This window comes from Mastigoproctus giganteus, chromosome 5 (assembly GCF_048544385.1).
Source record: "Mastigoproctus giganteus isolate SK-2022 chromosome 5, ASM4854438v1, whole genome shotgun sequence".
Classification (NCBI taxonomy): domain Eukaryota; kingdom Metazoa; phylum Arthropoda; class Arachnida; order Uropygi; family Thelyphonidae; genus Mastigoproctus; species Mastigoproctus giganteus.
The window spans coordinates 223,984,486-224,003,354 of record NC_143579.1 but is presented as its reverse complement, the minus strand read 5'-3'; the positions used below and the strand labels follow the sequence as shown (position 1 = coordinate 224,003,354).

General features: G+C 38.2%; 1 protein-coding gene across 1 annotated transcript in view; it reads left to right on the top strand.

Annotated features, from left to right (window-relative positions):
- The window catches only part of LOC150086161 (spliceosome associated factor 3, U4/U6 recycling protein-like), a 192,475-nt gene that overhangs the window by 72,826 nt on the left and 100,780 nt on the right, over positions 1-18,869 (top strand). The window contains exons 5-6 of the mRNA XM_090374426.1: positions 2,440-2,539; positions 17,003-17,127. Coding sequence (XP_090230552.1) covers positions 2,440-2,539; positions 17,003-17,127 — 225 coding nt within the window. The remainder of the gene's footprint in view (positions 1-2,439; positions 2,540-17,002; positions 17,128-18,869) is intronic.

Here is an 18,869-nt window from a genome sequence, read left to right as displayed (position 1 = left end):
CAACCATCGACATCGTCATGGCTCGATGATCCAGGATTACCCTAAACAGATGATCCTCCTTCTGACATATCGCCCGAAGGTCAATTGTAGCCTAATGCTATGTCACAATGCCTACGTCATTCACCTCACTTCATCTCATCATGTAGGCATTGTATCATCATCACATCATCACAGGAAGAAGAAGGGTGAGTACAGTACAATAAGATATTTTGAGAGAGAGAGACTGCATTCACATAACTTTTATTACAGAATACAGGGTGTTTCAAAAGTGATGGTCAATAATTTAAATGTGAACTGTGTAGACTACAATATTCAAAAAAGGCCTAGTAAACATAGATCCTTAAGTGAATCATTTTCGAGATATTGCACATTTCTAGTTGGGATCCGCTACTGACAAGGTGAACTGTACAGAGTTGGGATCCACCACTGACTTATTTGTTTAGGTTAGGTTATGCTCATTCTCTCCCTTTCCCCTCTCTCAATGCTCTGAGATTGTAGCAGGCATACTAGTACTTGTCAAAGGATAGTCAACTTGGAAAGAGGTTGCAGCAACAAAGAGTAATGTGAACATGCACTTCATGTATGGTAAAGCCAGCGGCAGTGCACCGAGGCTGCACATTTGTACCAAGAAGCATTTCCCCGCTGAAGACAACCCAACAGGTGCACATTCATCAAGGTACATTAATGCCTTAGAGAACATGGGCGCTTCGCACATGGAGTATGAGCAGGTAGGCCCAGAAGCATAACACCTGATGTTGAGGAAAGAGTGTTAGAAAGAATATAATAAAATCCAGGAATTTCGACAAGAAGGGTTGCTCTGCAAGAATGTGTACTGAGTCATAGCAATGTGTGGTGAATTTTACATTGCCAATTACTGTACCCCTACCATATCCAGCATGTACAATGTCTCAGCAATGACTACCCTCCCAGAGTGAACTTCTGCCAGTGGATGCAACAACAGTGTGTCCTGAACCCCCAATTTTAAAACAACATTTTGTTCACTGACAAAGCTGGGTTTACTCGTGATGGTATTTTTAATTTTCATAGCTGTCACGTTTGGTCCGACGAAAATCCTAATGCAATTCATGAGTCATGACATCAGCAATATTTCTCGTTGAATGTCTGGGCAGGACTACTAGTAGACCATCTAATTGGACCACGTTTTTTTCTGCCAAACAGGCTAACAGGAGAGCTGTACATTCAGTTCCTGCAGAATGTTCTTGATGATGATAATGTTCCACTTCAGCAACGCCAGAACATGTGGTTTATGCATGAGGGTGCACTGGCACATTTAGCTCAAGTTGTGACTCGGTATCTAACTAGAAGGTATGGTCAACAGTGGATAGGTAGAGGTGGCCCTGTAATGTGGCCTCCCAGATCACCAGACTTAAATTCTATGGATTTTTGTATCTGGGGTCATGTAAAAAGCTTGGTGTACACTTCTGACATTAACACAGTTGAGGAATTGCAGTGTCAGGTTGAAGGAGCCTTTCAGCAAATCAGAAATGACCCAGGAATGCCTGAGAGGATTTGCAACTCAATGCAGAGAAGACTACAAAGTTGTGAATGGGTCTGAATGCAGCATTTTGAACACCTTTTGTAACATCCTGTAACATGTAACATCTGTAAAATCCTGTGGTGTTGAAACCAAAAATTAAAAATGTATTATCTTATGTTTAATAAAACCACCCTTAGCAGACGATTCACAGTTTTTTGCTAAACTAATGCTCCCATAGTCAGTGTTAGATCTTAACAGAAAATTTGCATTATCTCGAAAACTGTTCATTTGCAGCCCGATGTTCACTGGACTTTTTTGCTTATTTTAGTTTGTACTTTTCACCTTTAAATTATTGACCATCATTTTTGAAACACCCTGTATTGTTAATTGTTCTATTTTATTATTAGTTACTGTTGTTAATCTCTTACTGTGCCTAATTTATAAATTAAACTTTATCATAGGTATGTATAGGAAAAAACATAGTATATATATTTATATAGAGTTTGTACTATCCGTGGTTTCAGGCATCCACTGGAGGTCTTGGAATGTATCCCCCATGGATAAGGGGGGACTACTGTACTTTTTTTTCCAACTTTATATGAAGGTAATTCCTATCACTTGGTTTGAATATTGAATTTAAATACCGAGAGGAATTGAGATTGTTATTAGTAAAGAACATAATTACATTGCATTGTTAAAAGGCAATAATTTATTAATTAAATAAATTATTACTTTGTTAATGTGGTGTAATTTGCATTCCTACTATTAACACTTGCTAATGTCTACATAATGTCTTGGAATAGTTATATAAGGTATTCGATTGATTATTTAAGCTAAATTTTTTACCATTGTCATAAATTCTTATGTAAATGTTTGCTGTAAAGGTTGCTTTTTAAAACTGTTAAAATAGTTATTATTTATTTATCATTTTGGTAATGTAGATTATTCCAGATTCAAGCCCAGATCAAGAAAAAGCCATCAGTGATCAAAAGAGACATATTTTATCATTATTTGAAAGGCAGTTATCTGTACCTCTGCATGGTAAGATATCTTGGATTTTAATACCTCCATTGCTAACATTTTAGTTATGTATAATTGTTTATACTTCCAGTTTGTAGGATTTCTTTTTATAAAATATTTATATTTATTTGCAAACTCATAATTTACTAGTGTGATTATTGATTATCCAGTAATATAAACAATATTAAATATCTGATATAAGTTCTTAATGATTTCACTTAGGAATTGTTAACAAAACTCTGAATTAATACAGTGACTTTCTAAAGAATAGTTTTCTGATATGACAATTGTATTGTATTAATTCTTTTCACAAATTTCTATTGCATTACTTCTAATTTTAATATTGAATAATATTTAAATATATTTCATAAATTTAGCCACTCACAAAAGCCTAATGATAATGAACATATTTCAGTTTTCTCTCATTTTTGAGATGGTCTTTTCATAAAATTTATTGAAAGATGGCAGATTCATCACCTTTCAAGAGATAATATGAAGAATATTGTTAGTTTTTCAACATGCCCGATTTTTTTCAAGTTTTATCATGTTTTCAGTTGTCTAAAGCTGGAGTAGTAACCATTTCACAAAGTTCTGGAAAGAAATTTAGCCAGAAGGCAATTGTTTATTTTTCTCATTTTTTAAAGATAATGCATTAAAATTTATTTTAACTAATACTGTTAATGTGAATAAAAATATAGAAAACTGTGAGGATCAAGCTTAATTCTGCAAAAAAAAAAAAACTTTCAAGACTATTGGAAATGTATACACATTGAATATAAAATGACTTTTGGTTTTTTTCGAGGCCAGACATTTTATCTCTCAAAGAATTTCTTGTAAAGAGTTTAAATTTTGAAATATTCCTACAATAGGAATATTTCTACAATAGTACACTTTTGATATTTGATGTTTAATTTGCATAATTTCATACTTCGAACCACCAGATACAGGATGATTATTATTAATAAAAATGTGAGGTACAAATTTTACAGCAAAACTTAAAAGTACTAGCGTGTTAAAACACTAATTAGTCAAAACACTGACAGTGAGAATGGCAACTAGTAAGAATTAAAATGCTGACAGTGTATCATGTTAAAATATCAACGAATTGCTGCCCTTCCCCATCTTCTACACAGAGGCATACCATAGTTGGAAATTGTGATGAAGACTGATATACAGCGGAGTACCCATAATCTTGCATTTTTAGGTATGTTCACATGTGCATTAAGTACTTATTATTATCTCTTAATCATGTCTTGTGTGCATATAATAGTTTGGCTTTCACTGAGGGGGGGGGGGGGGTTCATGAAATTTTATGTTTGGGTCGTTTGGAAAAATATATTGAGTCATCCAAAATTTCATTAAAATTGTACCAATAAAAATTAATTTTTTTTTTTAAATGAAAATTTCTCTATATATCAGGGGTGGTCTACCAGTCGATCGCAGCTTTAATTTCGGTTGCTCACAACGAATTTTAAATATATATAAAAAATGGATTAGTCAAAATCTAAATATTATTATTATGCGTTCCACTGCATACGCTTATTACAAATCCATTGAACTACGTGACTACTCTTGTCGCCGCACAGCCACTAGGTTTTGTCTAGTGAAAATTCACGCAGTTACGCTGTGAAGAGCATAGTGTATGTGTTTATTTCTTATTTAGCTTACCTAATATTAATAACTGGACAGTACTTATATGTTAATTTAATACCCTTTGATTTAAAGTGAATACTACAAAAAAGAGTAAAATGTATCATTTTCATCAAGAGTGGGAACTAAAATACTTTTTTGTAATGATAAAAGAAAAATGTTGTTTGATTTGCAATGCTTCCGTATCCGACTGTATCCAAAAGAGGATACAGTCGGCAGTTCAACACAACTAGAACAGCAGTTCAACGCAACTCCATGGTAAATACCAATCGGATTTTTCACCTAATAGTGACCTTAGAAAAAATAAATTAAAAGAACTTAAATCCAGAATATTTGCACAACAAAATTTCTTTGTGACACCTAATTTACAATCTCAAGTAGTAACTGTAGCATCATTTAAAATGAGTCATCTTGCAAAAAAATGCAAACCATTTTCTGATGGTTAATTCATCAAAGACATTTTTAGGAATAACAGATTCTCTTTTTGAAAATTTTACGAACAAAAATGAAATTAAAAGTGCTCTTCAAGATCTGCAATTATCTTGAAATACTGTGATACGACGCTTCCAAAAAATTAGTAAAAATGTGAGCGAATAAATTGCATGCCCATATTACTAATTGGGTGTCATTTTCTTGACAACTGGATGAATCTACAGATGTCAGTGATACAGCTCAATTGCTCATTTTTATGGTTTTCGATGATTCTGCCACTAGAAAAGAACTGTGGGTATAGTTTCGTTAAAAGAAAGAACTAGAGGTCTAGATTTTGAAATTTGCTGGATGAAATTAAAAATTTGTTGATTAAAGGGGAGGAGATGATTATCAGCAGCTACAAGATATGGAGTGGTTGTGTGATCTGGCTTTTTTTGTCAGATTTTACCAGTAAATTAAGTGATCTGAATTTGGGTGACATGATTCGTAGTATTTCTGCATATAAATATCAATTTTTGGCAATGGCTAAGAATCTCAAAGAAAAAAAAATTTGATCATTTTGCAAATATGCAAGATCATTTGCAAAAATATTTTGTTTTTGGATTTAATAGTGAGAAATATGTTTTTGAAATTGAGAAAGTTGTGGATGATTTTGAAACCAGATTCAGTGATTTTAAAACAATTGAAGATATTGCTTAATATATTTCTTATCCATTTAATATCGGTTAAAGTCCATTTAATGTAAATTGCAGAAAAAATCGCTGAGTTTTTCACATGGAGAAAACATTACTTGACAATGAAATTATCACATTTCAAAACGATATCTTTCTAAAAGCCAGATCATCAGAAAAAGACTTAGAAATACGTTTGCCGAGAAAAGTACTCAAATGTAAAAAAATGCAGTGAACTTTTAAATTCCTGTTTTGGTTCCAAATATCTATGTGAATTGGCCTTTTCGTATTTGAAACAAACAAAGATGAAGAATCGCTGTACTCTTACGGACTTGCATACAGAAGATTCTTTACGGTTGGCCTTATCATGGTATAGCCCCGATTTTGAAAGCTTGGCAGATGACATTAAGACACAAACTTCACATAAATTAAAAATTTAAATACGTGCGAATTTAAAATAAGAATTCTGAATTGTATTTAATTTTAAAATTTATAAACACCATTTTTCAATATGTGTTGATTAACTTTTTTAACCATGTGCAATGAAATTCTTAAGATGGTAGATCGTGGCACATTTTGAAGGAAAAAAAACTAGATTGCATCACAAATTAAGTTGGCCACCCCTGCTATATATAAATGAAAGTATGTGTATGTTTCAGATGTTTCTACATTACTAAATAAGAAAAAATCTGATTGACTCTAAAATTTTAATGTTTTCTGTTAGTCCAATTGTTAGAGCAATTCATTTGTTAGCCACCTGTCCCCCCCCCCACAAATGAATCTATTTTCTGATTTTCAAGCATCACGTGAGAAGGAAAAATCAGATTAATACTATTTTGGATAATTAGCATTTTGAATAGTTGGCATGTTAAATGCTTGGAACTTTGATCCTTTTGCCATTTTAATGTTGTTGGCATTTTTGAGCATGCCAGATTTTTTTCAAGTTTTTCCACGTAAAGTTTTCAGTCGTCTAAAGCTTGGATAGTATCCATTTCACGAAGCTCTCGAAAGAAATTTAGCCAGAAGGCGATTGTTTATTTTTCTCATTTTTTAAAGAAAATGCATTGAAATTTATTTTAACTTAATACAAAAAAAATGTTAATATAAATGAACATCTTTCATTTATATGAACTGTGAGAAATTCTCGAGGAAGAAGTACTGTATGCCATATCATTGGCAAAAAACATGCCGAGAAACTCCAGGGCCAGACGAAATGCAAGTAGAGGTCATAAAACTCATTGAAGAAAAGAACATCAGCCAAATCACAAAACTCTTTAATCGAATCCATAACACTGGTGAAATACCGAACAACTGGTTAAAATCAACAGTTATTATGTGGAGACTATCGTCTGATGAGCCACTTTCTGAAAGTGATTCATTCAAGAATAAGAGCTAAATGTGAATTTGATCTAGACGACCCTCAACTGGGATTCGGGAATGCCTTCAGAACACTTAACGCATTGTTTAGCAGCAATTAACCAACCCCTGGTTAAAGGCAAATTTCCGCACATCTATTCTACATCTGTCTTTCCTCAATTTCAATTTATGACCCTTAGGTTCGTAATCTGAACAAGTGGAAGGATCCCATCAAAATTCAGCGTGCTCAACCCATTCAAGGCCTTATACACCTCAATCAGATCACTGCGCAGGTGCCTAGTCTTCAGCCACTGCAATTTGCAGAACTTAAGCCTCTCTTGATAAGAGGATCCCTTCATTCCCTTCACCAATTTTGTTGCCCTTCTCTGTACACGCTCAAGCAAATCTACATCCTTCCTAAAATGAGGCCTCCAGACCTGTACGCAGTACTCAAGCTGTGGCCTGACCATTGCCTTATACAGAGGCGATAATCACCTCCTTTTCCCTGATAGCAAAATTCCTGTATATCATTGACAAAACTCCATGACCTGCCCTGGCAGCCTGTCTGCATTGCTCAGAAAACTTCATATCTGACTGCACAATTACCCCCAGGTCTTTTTCATTTTCTACCACCTTAAGTGTAGTACCACACAGTTGGTACGTTTCTCTGGGGTTACTTCTACCCATATGTTGTACTTTGCATCTGTCAATGTTAAACTTCAGTTGCCACTTCTCAACCCTCTGTCCAAATTATCTAGATCCTGTTGCAGTAGCAGACTGCCATTACTGTCATTAACAACCCTGCCAACCTTTGTATCATCTGCAAACTTTGACACTAAGCCTGATATACCTTCATCAATATCATTGATAAATATACAAAACAAGTGGACCCAACACCGAACCCTGTCGGACTCCACTAATAACATTAGTCCACGAAGAGCAGCACCCATTGATTACCATCCTCTGTCTTCTCCCACTCAACCATCCTTTTATCCATTGTAGCAACTTACCCTTAATACCATTCTGCTCCAATTTGTACAATAGTCTTCCATGCGCAACAGTGTCAAAAGCTTTCCTGAAATCCAAGTATATGATATTAAAATTATTTTTTGCATCCAGTTCCTTTGTAACCACATTATAATATCCAATCAAATTTGTCAGACTAGACTTTCCCTTAACAGACCCATGCTGTGTCTGAATAATTGCTGCAGTCTTGTCTAGATGATCCTGCAATGCATCTTTAACCAGTGACTCCATTATTTTACCCGGAACAGAAGTTAAATTAACTGGTCTATAATTATCCATGTTACCCTTTGTGAATTGGGGATACATTTCCACATCTCCAGCCCCTCGACGTGGACACCTGTACGTGGTGAGGGGACCTCCCAGTGACGCTGCTGGACTTCCAGACCAACATCACTGGGATCCAACGCCCACCCAAGGTTCCAGGCTTACATCGATGGAATCCGGCGTGTTTGCCATGCGCTGCGACCCGTGGAAATTCGGAAAGGGGGATCCTGGTGGTTGAGGGGCCTAGCTTCAATACACCACTTTGGCCCCTGCTTCGACAAGACGGGTGGTCCTGGAAGGCCCGGCTAGGATGAATCGGCTAGTAGGCTTGCCTGCGAGGGTCAACCGTGTCAATGCCACGCCCCTACCCTCATGGTCCAAGGGACAGGATTCAGGCTGGCGGCGGTGCGGGTATAGTGTCTGGGTAGCCCTGGCGTTCCACTCCCAAGCGCATTTATTGCATGCCGGGTAGTGGGCGTCCCTTTGGGCTCCGTGGTGGGTGGGGAGCCCGGGCACTGAATCACTTAAAATTTACATGAATCCTGATAAACTTACTACCTCAGGGGCCCCAACCCGATCCCTATCAGAAACAAATGACAAAGATGCAGATAGCATTATTGCTAAAGAGAGGCAGCGAACTGAATTACCATCAGGGCCTGTCCCAAGGTTCTTAATTATGCATTCTACCAATGAAACACCGATTGGTAAAATGTCGCCCTTTTTCATTCAAAAAGGGTTAGATGGGTTAGCAGGTTTACCCAAATCAGTTAAGAGGCTCCATTCTGGAGACCTTTTAATTGAAACTAAAAATGACAGCAATCTGAACATCTACTCCGAACAACATCAATCGGAGGAATACCTATAACAGTGACACCACACAGAACACTCAATTCATCGAGAGGTGTTATTTCGGAGTGGGACCTCCTCAACGTAACCGAGGAGGAAATCTGCTCCGAATTAAAACCACAGAGAGTTATTGCCGTCATGAGAATTACTGCGTGAAGGGATGGAAAACTTGTTAAAACCAGGAGCGTTATCCTGACTTTTAACTCTCTTAAACCTCCTGATGAGATTAAAGCTGGATACATCAATTGTTCAGTGCGTCCATACGTTCCGAACCCTTTATGGTGTTTTAAATGCCAGAAGTATGGACACTCTCAAATGGCCTGCCGTTGTTGTTGTTGTTGTTTTCGTTTTTTAGGAGCATTAGCAGCTAAGGCCATATTGCTCCGGGATATGCAGTGGTCATTCCCTGACCTTTCCGCATTTTGCCGTATTTGGTGGTGACGGGCTCGAACCCCGGTCTAATCAAGAAGCATGTGCTACGCACTGCTGCTCCTTCCCACCTGGCTACGGAGGCGCCTGGCCTGCCGTGGAGTCCTTGCATGCGCACGATGCGGTGCAAAGGACCATGAAACAACAGCATGTTCAGCCGCAAAACCCACCTGTATTAACTGTGAAGGCGAACACCCGGCGTACTCACGAGCATGCCAGAGGTGGAAAGAAGAAAAAGAAATTCAACGGCTGAAGGCAGAGCTAAATAGATCATACCAGGAGGCAAGGAAATCGGTGAAACCCCTGAATACCAACAAACCTACCTACGCCCAGAAGGTAGCAGGGAGATGTTCCGCCGGAACTCAGACGGACGTGACCATTCCTCCAAAGGAGTCTTTCACTCCCATCGCACGTTATCTCTTAAGTTCTCAAAAACCTGCACAGAAAAACCAATCAACTGCCACTCCTATATCAGTACCTCCTAGTGCTCCACCACTACTAAAACAAAGTGGTAAAGAAAGGCTAAAAAGTTCGGAAGAGCCACCCGTAATACCAGAAACAATGGATGTAGAGACTAAGGAGGTACCGGATGAATCAGTCTTGGAACTCTTTGCGGAGGAAGAAATGGACACGGGACAGCGTCCATTCTTCCCCAAAAAAGATAAATCTAAGACTGACAAAAGTAAGCCCTCAGCACCTCGGAAGCCGCCTGATGGACCCACCAAACCAAAATAATGGCTAAGTTCCTACAATGGAATTGTCGTGGATTCCGGCGAAATACTGATGACATCAAGGCCCTCCTGCAAAAGCACGAGCCAGTTTGCGTTTGCTTACAGGAGACTTATCTAAAGGCAAATGATGATCCCACAATGCATAACATCACAATTTTTCGTAAGGATAGAATTGCGGATGGCTCTGCTCATGGGGGAGTGACTATCCTCGTGGGTAACCAGACCCCAGTGCAGCCCTTGCTAATTACAACTAGCATAGAAGCTGTTGCAATTCGCCTTGCAGTGGGATTTTTATTAACGGTCTGCTCTATCTATTTGCCACCTGGGACTGACATCTCCCAGGAAGACCTTGATGATCTTCTAACGCAGTTGCCTCCCCCTTTCTTACTTCTCGGGGATTTTAATGGACATAACACCCTGTGGGGTAGTGCTAACATCAATGGAAGGGGACGAGTCATAGAGCATATGCTAAATGACAATGACCTTTCCCTTCTAAATATTGGAACAAATACCTTCTTCCACATGCCTACCAAAATGCCATTGATCTCTCTATCTGCTCCCCTTGTCTACTCCCTTCACTCACTTGGGAAGTGGAGGAGAATCCATACGGAAGTGATCACTTCCCTGTGATAACCTCGTTACACAGTGGGAGATCATGTCTTCCCTTCAGGTTACCACGGTGGAAGATTGATCAGGCTGACTGGACTGCCTTCCAATATCAGGAAAATTTTGATCTTAGCACAGTCAGTCAAGAGCCTATCAATGATGCAGTTACGTACATCACAGAAATTATTGTCCAAACAGCTGCGAATGCTGTTCCAAAAACATCTGCCCGGTTTCCACCATATCCCAAACCTTGGTGGAATTCACAATGCACAGCAGCAAAAAAGGCTCAAAACAAAGTGTGGGGGATATTCCGCTGATATCCTACCATGACCAACCTTATAGCCTTTAAACATGCACGAGCCAAAGCACGATATATCCGCCGTTAGAGTCAAAAGGAATCGTGGATCCGTTTTACATCATCTATTAACCAGTCTACCAACTCTAAGGTAGTCTGGGATAAAATCCGGAAAATGAAGGGAAAATATACATCCCACCCTTCTTCAATCCTAGATTATAATGGATGTACTGTTGCAGATCCAACTGCAATAGCCAATTCTCTTGGGGAAACATTCTCTAACATCTCTGCAACATCTTCGTATTCCCCAGAGTTCCTGGTCCTGAAATATAAAATCGAAAAACAGGCACTTAACTTTAAATCTAAGAGCATTTATCCCTACAACGGGGATTTCACTATTCAGGAACTGAAAAGAGCCCTCGCTCTTTCCAGAGCAAGTGCCGTTGGACCAGATGGCATCCATTATGAAATGATTAAACATCTTTCACCAAAATCTATCTATTGTCTGCTCCTTCTGTATAACAGAATCTTTACTGAAGGGCAGTTTCCGGACTCCTGGCGAAAGGCAATCGTTCTTGCCTTTCCTAAGCCAGGAAAGGATCCAAAAGTCACCACCAATTATCGTCCTATTGCTCTGACTAGCTGTCTGTGCAAAATCCTGGAGAGAATGGTTAATTCTCGTTTAATATGGTATCTCGAATCAAATAACCTTCTCTCCAACATCCAGTGCGGCTTCCGAAGGAACCGGTCCACTTTGGACCATCTTATTAGATTGGAAGCATCCATCCGGGATGCTTTCCTAAAATGCGAACACTTGGTGTCGGTGTTCTTTGACATGGAAAAAGCGTATGACACAACTTGGAGATTTGGCATTTTAAAAGATTTACATAGCCTAGGCCTTAGAGGGCATCTCCCCTTTTTTATTCAAAACTTTTTAGCCAATCGATCGTTCCAAGTTCGTGTGGGATCCTCACTCTCTCGCTCCTTTAGCCAAGAGGAGGGAGTACCACAAGGATCAGTATTAAGTGTCACGCTTTTTGCCATCAAAATAAATTCCATCACAGAACAACTTCCTCCAACTGTAAACAGTGCCCTCTATGTTGATGACTTTAGCATTTTTTGTCAGTCGTGCAACGTGAGGGTTATTGAAAGACAACTGCAGAAAGCCATTGATAGTCTGAATTCCTGGGCACTTGCTAATGGCTTCAGGTTCTCGCTGGAGAAGACCGTTTGCGTACACTTTTGTCGCAAGCGTAATCTTCATCCTGAACCTGAATTAAGGCTCAGACAAAATGCTATTCCAGTAGCAGCGAACACAAAATTCTTGGGACTCATATTCGATAAAAAACTGACCTTTTTGGATCATATTCGTCAACTCCGCACAAAGTGCACAAGAGGCCTTAATATGCTCCGCTCACTCTCCTCTTTATCTTGGGGTGCAGACCGATGCACCCTTCTACGGCTTTACCGTGCACTTGTGCGATCCAAATTAGATTATGGGTCCCAAGTATATTCTTCAGCCAGAGACAGTGCCCTTCGATGGCTAGACCCTGTCCATCATCAGGCTCTACGTATTGCTACTGGAGCATTTCGAACATCTCCTGTCCAGAGTTTATACGTCGAAGCAAACGAACCACCGTTATCGCTTCGACGTAAGCAGTTGTCTTTAAAGTACGCTTTAAAACTGAAATCCCTGCCAGACCATCCAACGTGGCCATTCGTTTTTGAGCCACGATGGGAAAACTTGTACAATACCCGTAAGACTGCCAATCGTCCTTTTGGTATTCGTCTCCAAGAGCTACTCAATGAACTTAATATCAAGGTAGACAAGGTTGCCCAAACACCAAAGCAACCCTTTTCACCCTGGCATGCTCATGTCCCGGCATGTGACTTATCCCTTAGAAATTGGGCAAAGTCGGACACTCCATCATCAGTCTACCTGCAGCTTTATTCAGCACACCGAGCTGAACATTCTGACTTCACGCCAGTTTACACAGACGGTTCGAAGTCAGAGTCATATGTGGGATCTGCTGCTGTCTTTACAGACAGCACTACATCGGAGCAGATTCCCTCTGAATGCAGCATATTTACTGCAGAGGTGCATGCTATTGAGTTAGCTTTGGATCACATCAGTAAATGCCAATACCAACGGTTCATTTTATATTCTGACTCTCTCAGCGTGTTACAGGCTTTAATAACTGTGAGATATAATTCTCATCCAGTTCTGTCTAGCATTCAGTAGAAGATTCACTTTCTCCATGAACGTGAATATGATATCCTCTTCTGCTGGATTCCCAGCCACATTGGGATTATGGTAAACAATTTGGCCGACACCGCAGCCAAATCAGCAGTTCTCAATAATAATCGCTGCCTGTCAGTCCCCTATACAGACTAGGCAAATAATACACGAGAAAATACATTCCCAATGGCAGGATTCGTGGAATAGACAGACTGCGAATAAATTATATCAAATAAAGTCTGTAATTGAACCGTGGCAGTCTAGTCTGCGCAGGAATCGTAAGGAGGAAGTTGTTCTTGCCCGGACCCGCATAGGACATAGTCATTTGATACATTCTTTTTTGCTGAGGGCTGATGACCCTCCTATGTGTGAGTCTTGTGGCACAATTTTATCAATTAGACACATTTTAATTGACTGTCCAGATTTTAGCAATATCCGTTTTACCGCTTTTAACCATCTGACTGAGCCTTATACACTCAGTCAGATTTTATCTGACAATGACCATGTGTCTGCTGTTTTTAGCTATTTTAAATCAATAAAGGTTTTTACTTGTATTTAAAATTTATTTGTTGATGTAATTTCTTTATTGATTTATCATTTTTACATTTTATACCGTTGTTATTTTATACCTTGACTTGGTGACCTTAATAATTAGGTCAGTAAAATTAAAAATTTTAAATATCATCTAGTTTTGGCACATTATAGCCTTAGTTGCTAATGCGCCACTAAAAACCTAACAAACAAACGAACCACATCTCCAGTCTGTGGGGACCTCCCCTGAGTCCAAGGATGCTTTCATAATTATGGCTAAGAGTTTACTTACTTCCTTTGCTGCCTCCTTTAATATAACTTGATAGATCCCATCCACCCCAGGTGCTTTTCTTATGTTTAACTTCAACAATTTCTCCTCTACTTTGTTCTCAGTTATTACAAAATCATTAAGCAGCAACCTGCTTCAATTTGATAACCTTGTGGCATTTTCAAACCTTAATAACTCCTCATGTGTGAATGTAGATGCAAAATACTCATTCAGTTTGTTTGCTATCTGGGCAAGGTCATCAACAGTCGAACCATCGATAATAAGTGGACCAATCAGATTCATCCCCTACCTATTAGAGTTTATATAAGTAAAGAAATCCTTGCTGTTTTTCTTAGCATCCTTTGCCAAAGATTTCTCGTAATCTGCCTTCGCCTGCCTAACCTCCTTTGTGACTTGATTACAGACTAGCTTATATCTGCCATAGGCTTCTGTGACGCCTAATAATTTATATGCATCCCATGCATTTTTCTTCTCTGCCACGAATCTCTTTAGTTCATTCGACAACCATTTAGGCCTAAACCTTGAACAATATTTCTTAATAGGTATGAAACGTTTAGTAGCCTCCATGATTAATTTCTTGATGCTGGTAACATCATCAGTTGGTCCCACTATACAGAATTTAAAAACTGTCTGAGACTACTGTAGTCACCTTTACAGAAGCAAAAACCCTTTCCTTTACCCCTGATGGTAATTATATCTTTAAGTAAATCCCACATCAGTACACTGTGATCACTGCCACCTAGTGGTTCCTTTATTTGCAACTTCTTATTACACGAATGATCACTGCTTCTAACCAGATCAAGAGTATTACCCTTTCTGGTTGCCTCTCGAACATGCTGATATGCAAATGTATCCCCAATTCACAAAGGGGGATCAAATTCTGATATCATATACTTGGATTTCAGGAAAGCTTTTTACACTGTTGTGCATGGAAGACAACTGTACAAGTTGGAGCAGTACGGTATTAATAGTAAGTTACAATTAAGGGTTCAACTGTTGATAATCCTGCTCAGGAAGCTAACAAACTAAATGAGTATTTTGCATCAGCATTCACACATGAGGAGTTATTCAGGGAAGGGATGCCAGAAGTGAATTAAACTCTGGCAGCGAGCGAGATGATTTTGTAATAACTGAGAGCAAAGTGGGGGAGAAATTGTTGAAGATAAACATAAGAAAAGCACCTGAGGTGGATGGGATCTATCCAGTTATATTAAAGGAGGCAGCAAAGGAAGTAAACAAACCCTTAGCCATAATTATGAGAACTACCTTGGACTCAGGAGAGGTACCCATGGACTAGAGATGTGCAAAAGTGACCCCCAATTCACAAAGGTGGATCAAAGGGTGACACAAGTAATTACAGACCTGTTAGTTTAACTTCTGTTCCAGTGAAATTAATGGAGGCACTGGTTAAAGAAGCACTGCAGGATCATCTAGACAAGACTTCAGTTATAGCTCAGGCACAGCATGGGTTTGTTAAGGGGAAGTCTTTGTCTGATAAATTTGATTGGATACTATGATGTGGGTACAAAGGAACTCGATGCAAAAAATAATTCTGATATATACTTGGATTTCAGGAAAGTTTTTGACACTATTGTGCATGGAAGACTATTGTACAAATTGGAGAAGTATTGATATTAAGGGTAAGTTGCAACAATGGATAAAAGGGTGGTTGAGTGAGAGAATACGGAGTGGTAATCAAACGACTGCTCTCCGTTGACTAATACTATTAGTGTAGTCCCCCAGGTTTCGGTGTTGCGGTGACTGTTGTTTTGTATATTTATCAATGATATTGATGAAGGTATATCAGGCTTAATGTTGAAGTTTGCAGATGATACAAAGGTTGGCAGGGTTGTTAGTGACAGTAATGACAGTGTGCTACTTCAACTAGATCTAGAAAATTTGGGCTGAGAAGTGGCAACTGAAAATTAACATTGACAAATGCAAAGTACTACATATGGGTAGAAGTGACCCTAGAGAAATGTACCAACTGTGTGATACTACACTTAGTGTGGCAGAAAATGAAAAAGACCTGTGAGTAATTGTGCTCTCAGATATGAATTTTTCTGAGCAGTGCAGACAGTTTGCCAGAGCAGGTCTTAGGGTATTGTCTATGGTATACAGGAATTTTGCTAGTAGGGAAAAGGAGGCGATTATCCCTATGTATAAAGCAATGGTCAGGCCACACCTTGAGTACTGCGCACAGGTCTGGAGGCTTCATTTTAGGAAGGATGTAGAGTTGCTTGAGTGAGTACAGAGAAGGACAACGAATGAGTGTTCTTATCAAGAAAGGCTTAAGTTGTGCAAACTGCAGTATTTGGAGACTAGGCACCTGCAAGGTGATCTGATTGAGGTGTATAAGGCCTTGAATGGGTGGAGCAGGCTCAATTCTGATGGGATTCTTCCTGTTGCTCAGATTACGAACTTGAGGTGGCATAAATTCAAATTTCGGAAAGACAGTTATAGAATAGATGTGTGGAAATTTGCCATTAGCCAGCAGGTAGTTGATTGCTGGAACAAACTTCCATCTGTCGTTGTGGAAGTTGATAGCTTAAATAAATTCAAGGAGGAACCGGCCAAACGTTTAGAGGGATTGGATGTGTGAAATGTGTTTTTTTTTTTTTTTATCTGATGCTTCCCAAGCTTGCTTTCTTGCATCACAGGCCTCAACTACTACTACTACTACTTTCCTCAAATGGTTACCATTCACCTTTATAAAAATAGTTTCTTCTGTCAGTGGGTGTAGACCATACTTTGAAAAATTCTAATCCAGTGAGCCTTACAATCCTTCTAGACTAGAGTGAATTTACAATGCTTGGGCTTTAAATTGGTTGCACTGGTAGTGGAGGGGGAGTTGTGTAACCTAACGATTTGATAGCCATGTCCAAAATAATTGAATTAAATTGATGTAAATAACCTATGTGCACTTTCACAATTCATGCTTATGCCATTTTCCATGAGTATTTTGTAATTGACTCTAAATGTGTTGATTTTGCACAGTTTTTATTACAGATTTCCAAAATTTATAATAGAAGTTCAGATCACAGAAGTTTGGATATTGAATTGTTTTATATAGTGCATACATGCTTTTTTTTTTTTTACTTTTGTATGTTTTATTTTAGAGATGGAAAGAACATATGAAGAACTATTGGAATGGACAAATGGACAAGTAACTAGTAACACAATTCAGCAATATAAGAAAGCCAAATCAAAACTTGATAGGTTGATGCCATATGAATTAGCTTTGGTAAGAATTTTTGATTCTTTGTACGGATATCTAATTTTTAAAAGAATGAATGTTTTAGAGTATTTGTCTGGTTCCATTACGTATATGTCATTCAGTATTTTGTATGGGCTTCCAAACTGTGGGTCCTGGGTCTTGAGGATGGATGTAGATTGCAAAAAACAGCTGTCATCAATAACTGATTTGAGGATGTTTAAGCTAGAAGCAAGTTCATTAATCATATTAAAAATTGTTTTATGTTGTAAATGCAATTTGTTTCATATTTTTATGTTATAATACTATACTGTTATATTATACTATGAATTATAATATAAAATTCATTAATTTAATTCATGCTGCTTTTTATATTTATTTTTAATTAAATTTATTTTTTAAACAAGTTATGGGTTCTCATAATTAAACAGATTAATAAAATATTGGATGCATTGTTGTTTGTGAAAATTTAGTATAAAAGAGGGAGGTATAATCAGAGTTTGGAAGCTACTGCAGTAATGAAAGTTATAATAATTTTTTCAAATATACCTATAAATATCAAAGTTCTGTTTAGATTTTTTAGAAATGGATTCTGCTCACTTGCTCCATACCAGGTATACCTGTCTTGAACTCAGTAGTTTGTACAGGATAATCAACAAGTTAGGTAATGTACACAGTGTGTTACATTTCGGGCACATTCAAATTTCCCCTGGCTGTCATTCCCTCTACAAAAAGCCTTTCATAACTTTCCAGGCTAGATGAATTTACAAGACTTGGACTTTAAAAAATTGGTTGTATTAGGGGAGCTTGTGTACTTTAACAGTTTCATAGGCATATTATTCATCGATAACAAGATTTACATATTCAAGTCTTTCAACATTCAAGAAGTGGAATCATCCTCACTGCTATTGTACCTGCTAAACATGCACTAATAATCAGACTTCAGAATGTTGAGGTATTTGAAGCTTTTCTGAAATCTAAGTATATGATGTCAAAATTATTTTCTGCATCCAGTTCCTTTTTAATTGGGTCATAGTATCCAGTCAGACTGCCCCTTAACAAGTCCATGCTGAAATGGCATGCTGTAAATGCAAATGAGATGGTCCTACATTACTTCTTTAACCACTGACTTCATTATTTGTCTAGAAACAGAAGTTAAGCTAACAAGTCTGCAATTTCTTAGTTTGTCCTTTGATCTTCTCCCCTTTGTGAATAAGAGATGTGTTTTGCACATCTGTTGTGATCCATTCCATTTGTATGTTCCAGTCTTGGCTCCAGTTCTCCTGTGTCCATATTTCGCATTACTGGCACCATCAGAGTCATGTTTTCTGGTTGCTATCCAAGATCAGTGGCTTTTGTGAAGGTCTCTTAGTCCACCATTTCACAGTGATTTTGCTTGATAATCCACCCCAGATAGCAAACACATTCTCTGTGTCACCTTATATTTACATTTTAGTTGACATAGTTGCATTTGTTTAGATGTTTTCTTTTTTCTGTTTTCTGCTTGTTAAAGACTTGAATGGCACAAGTATTTGAACATTCAAGAAGTGCAACCATCCTCACTGCTGTTGTACTTGCTAAACATGCACTAATAATCAGACTTTTCTTGAAGTCCATGATCTATCTGTTTTTCATTGCTGGTGAACCAATTTTTACATTACTCAGTTGACATCTTTTTAGTGCTTTTTTGCATTGGTTGTTGAATATAGCCCAAAGCAAAATGGTCCAGATAAAGTGGCTAGGCAGTGCACTTAATCCGTGTAAAGTGTTCT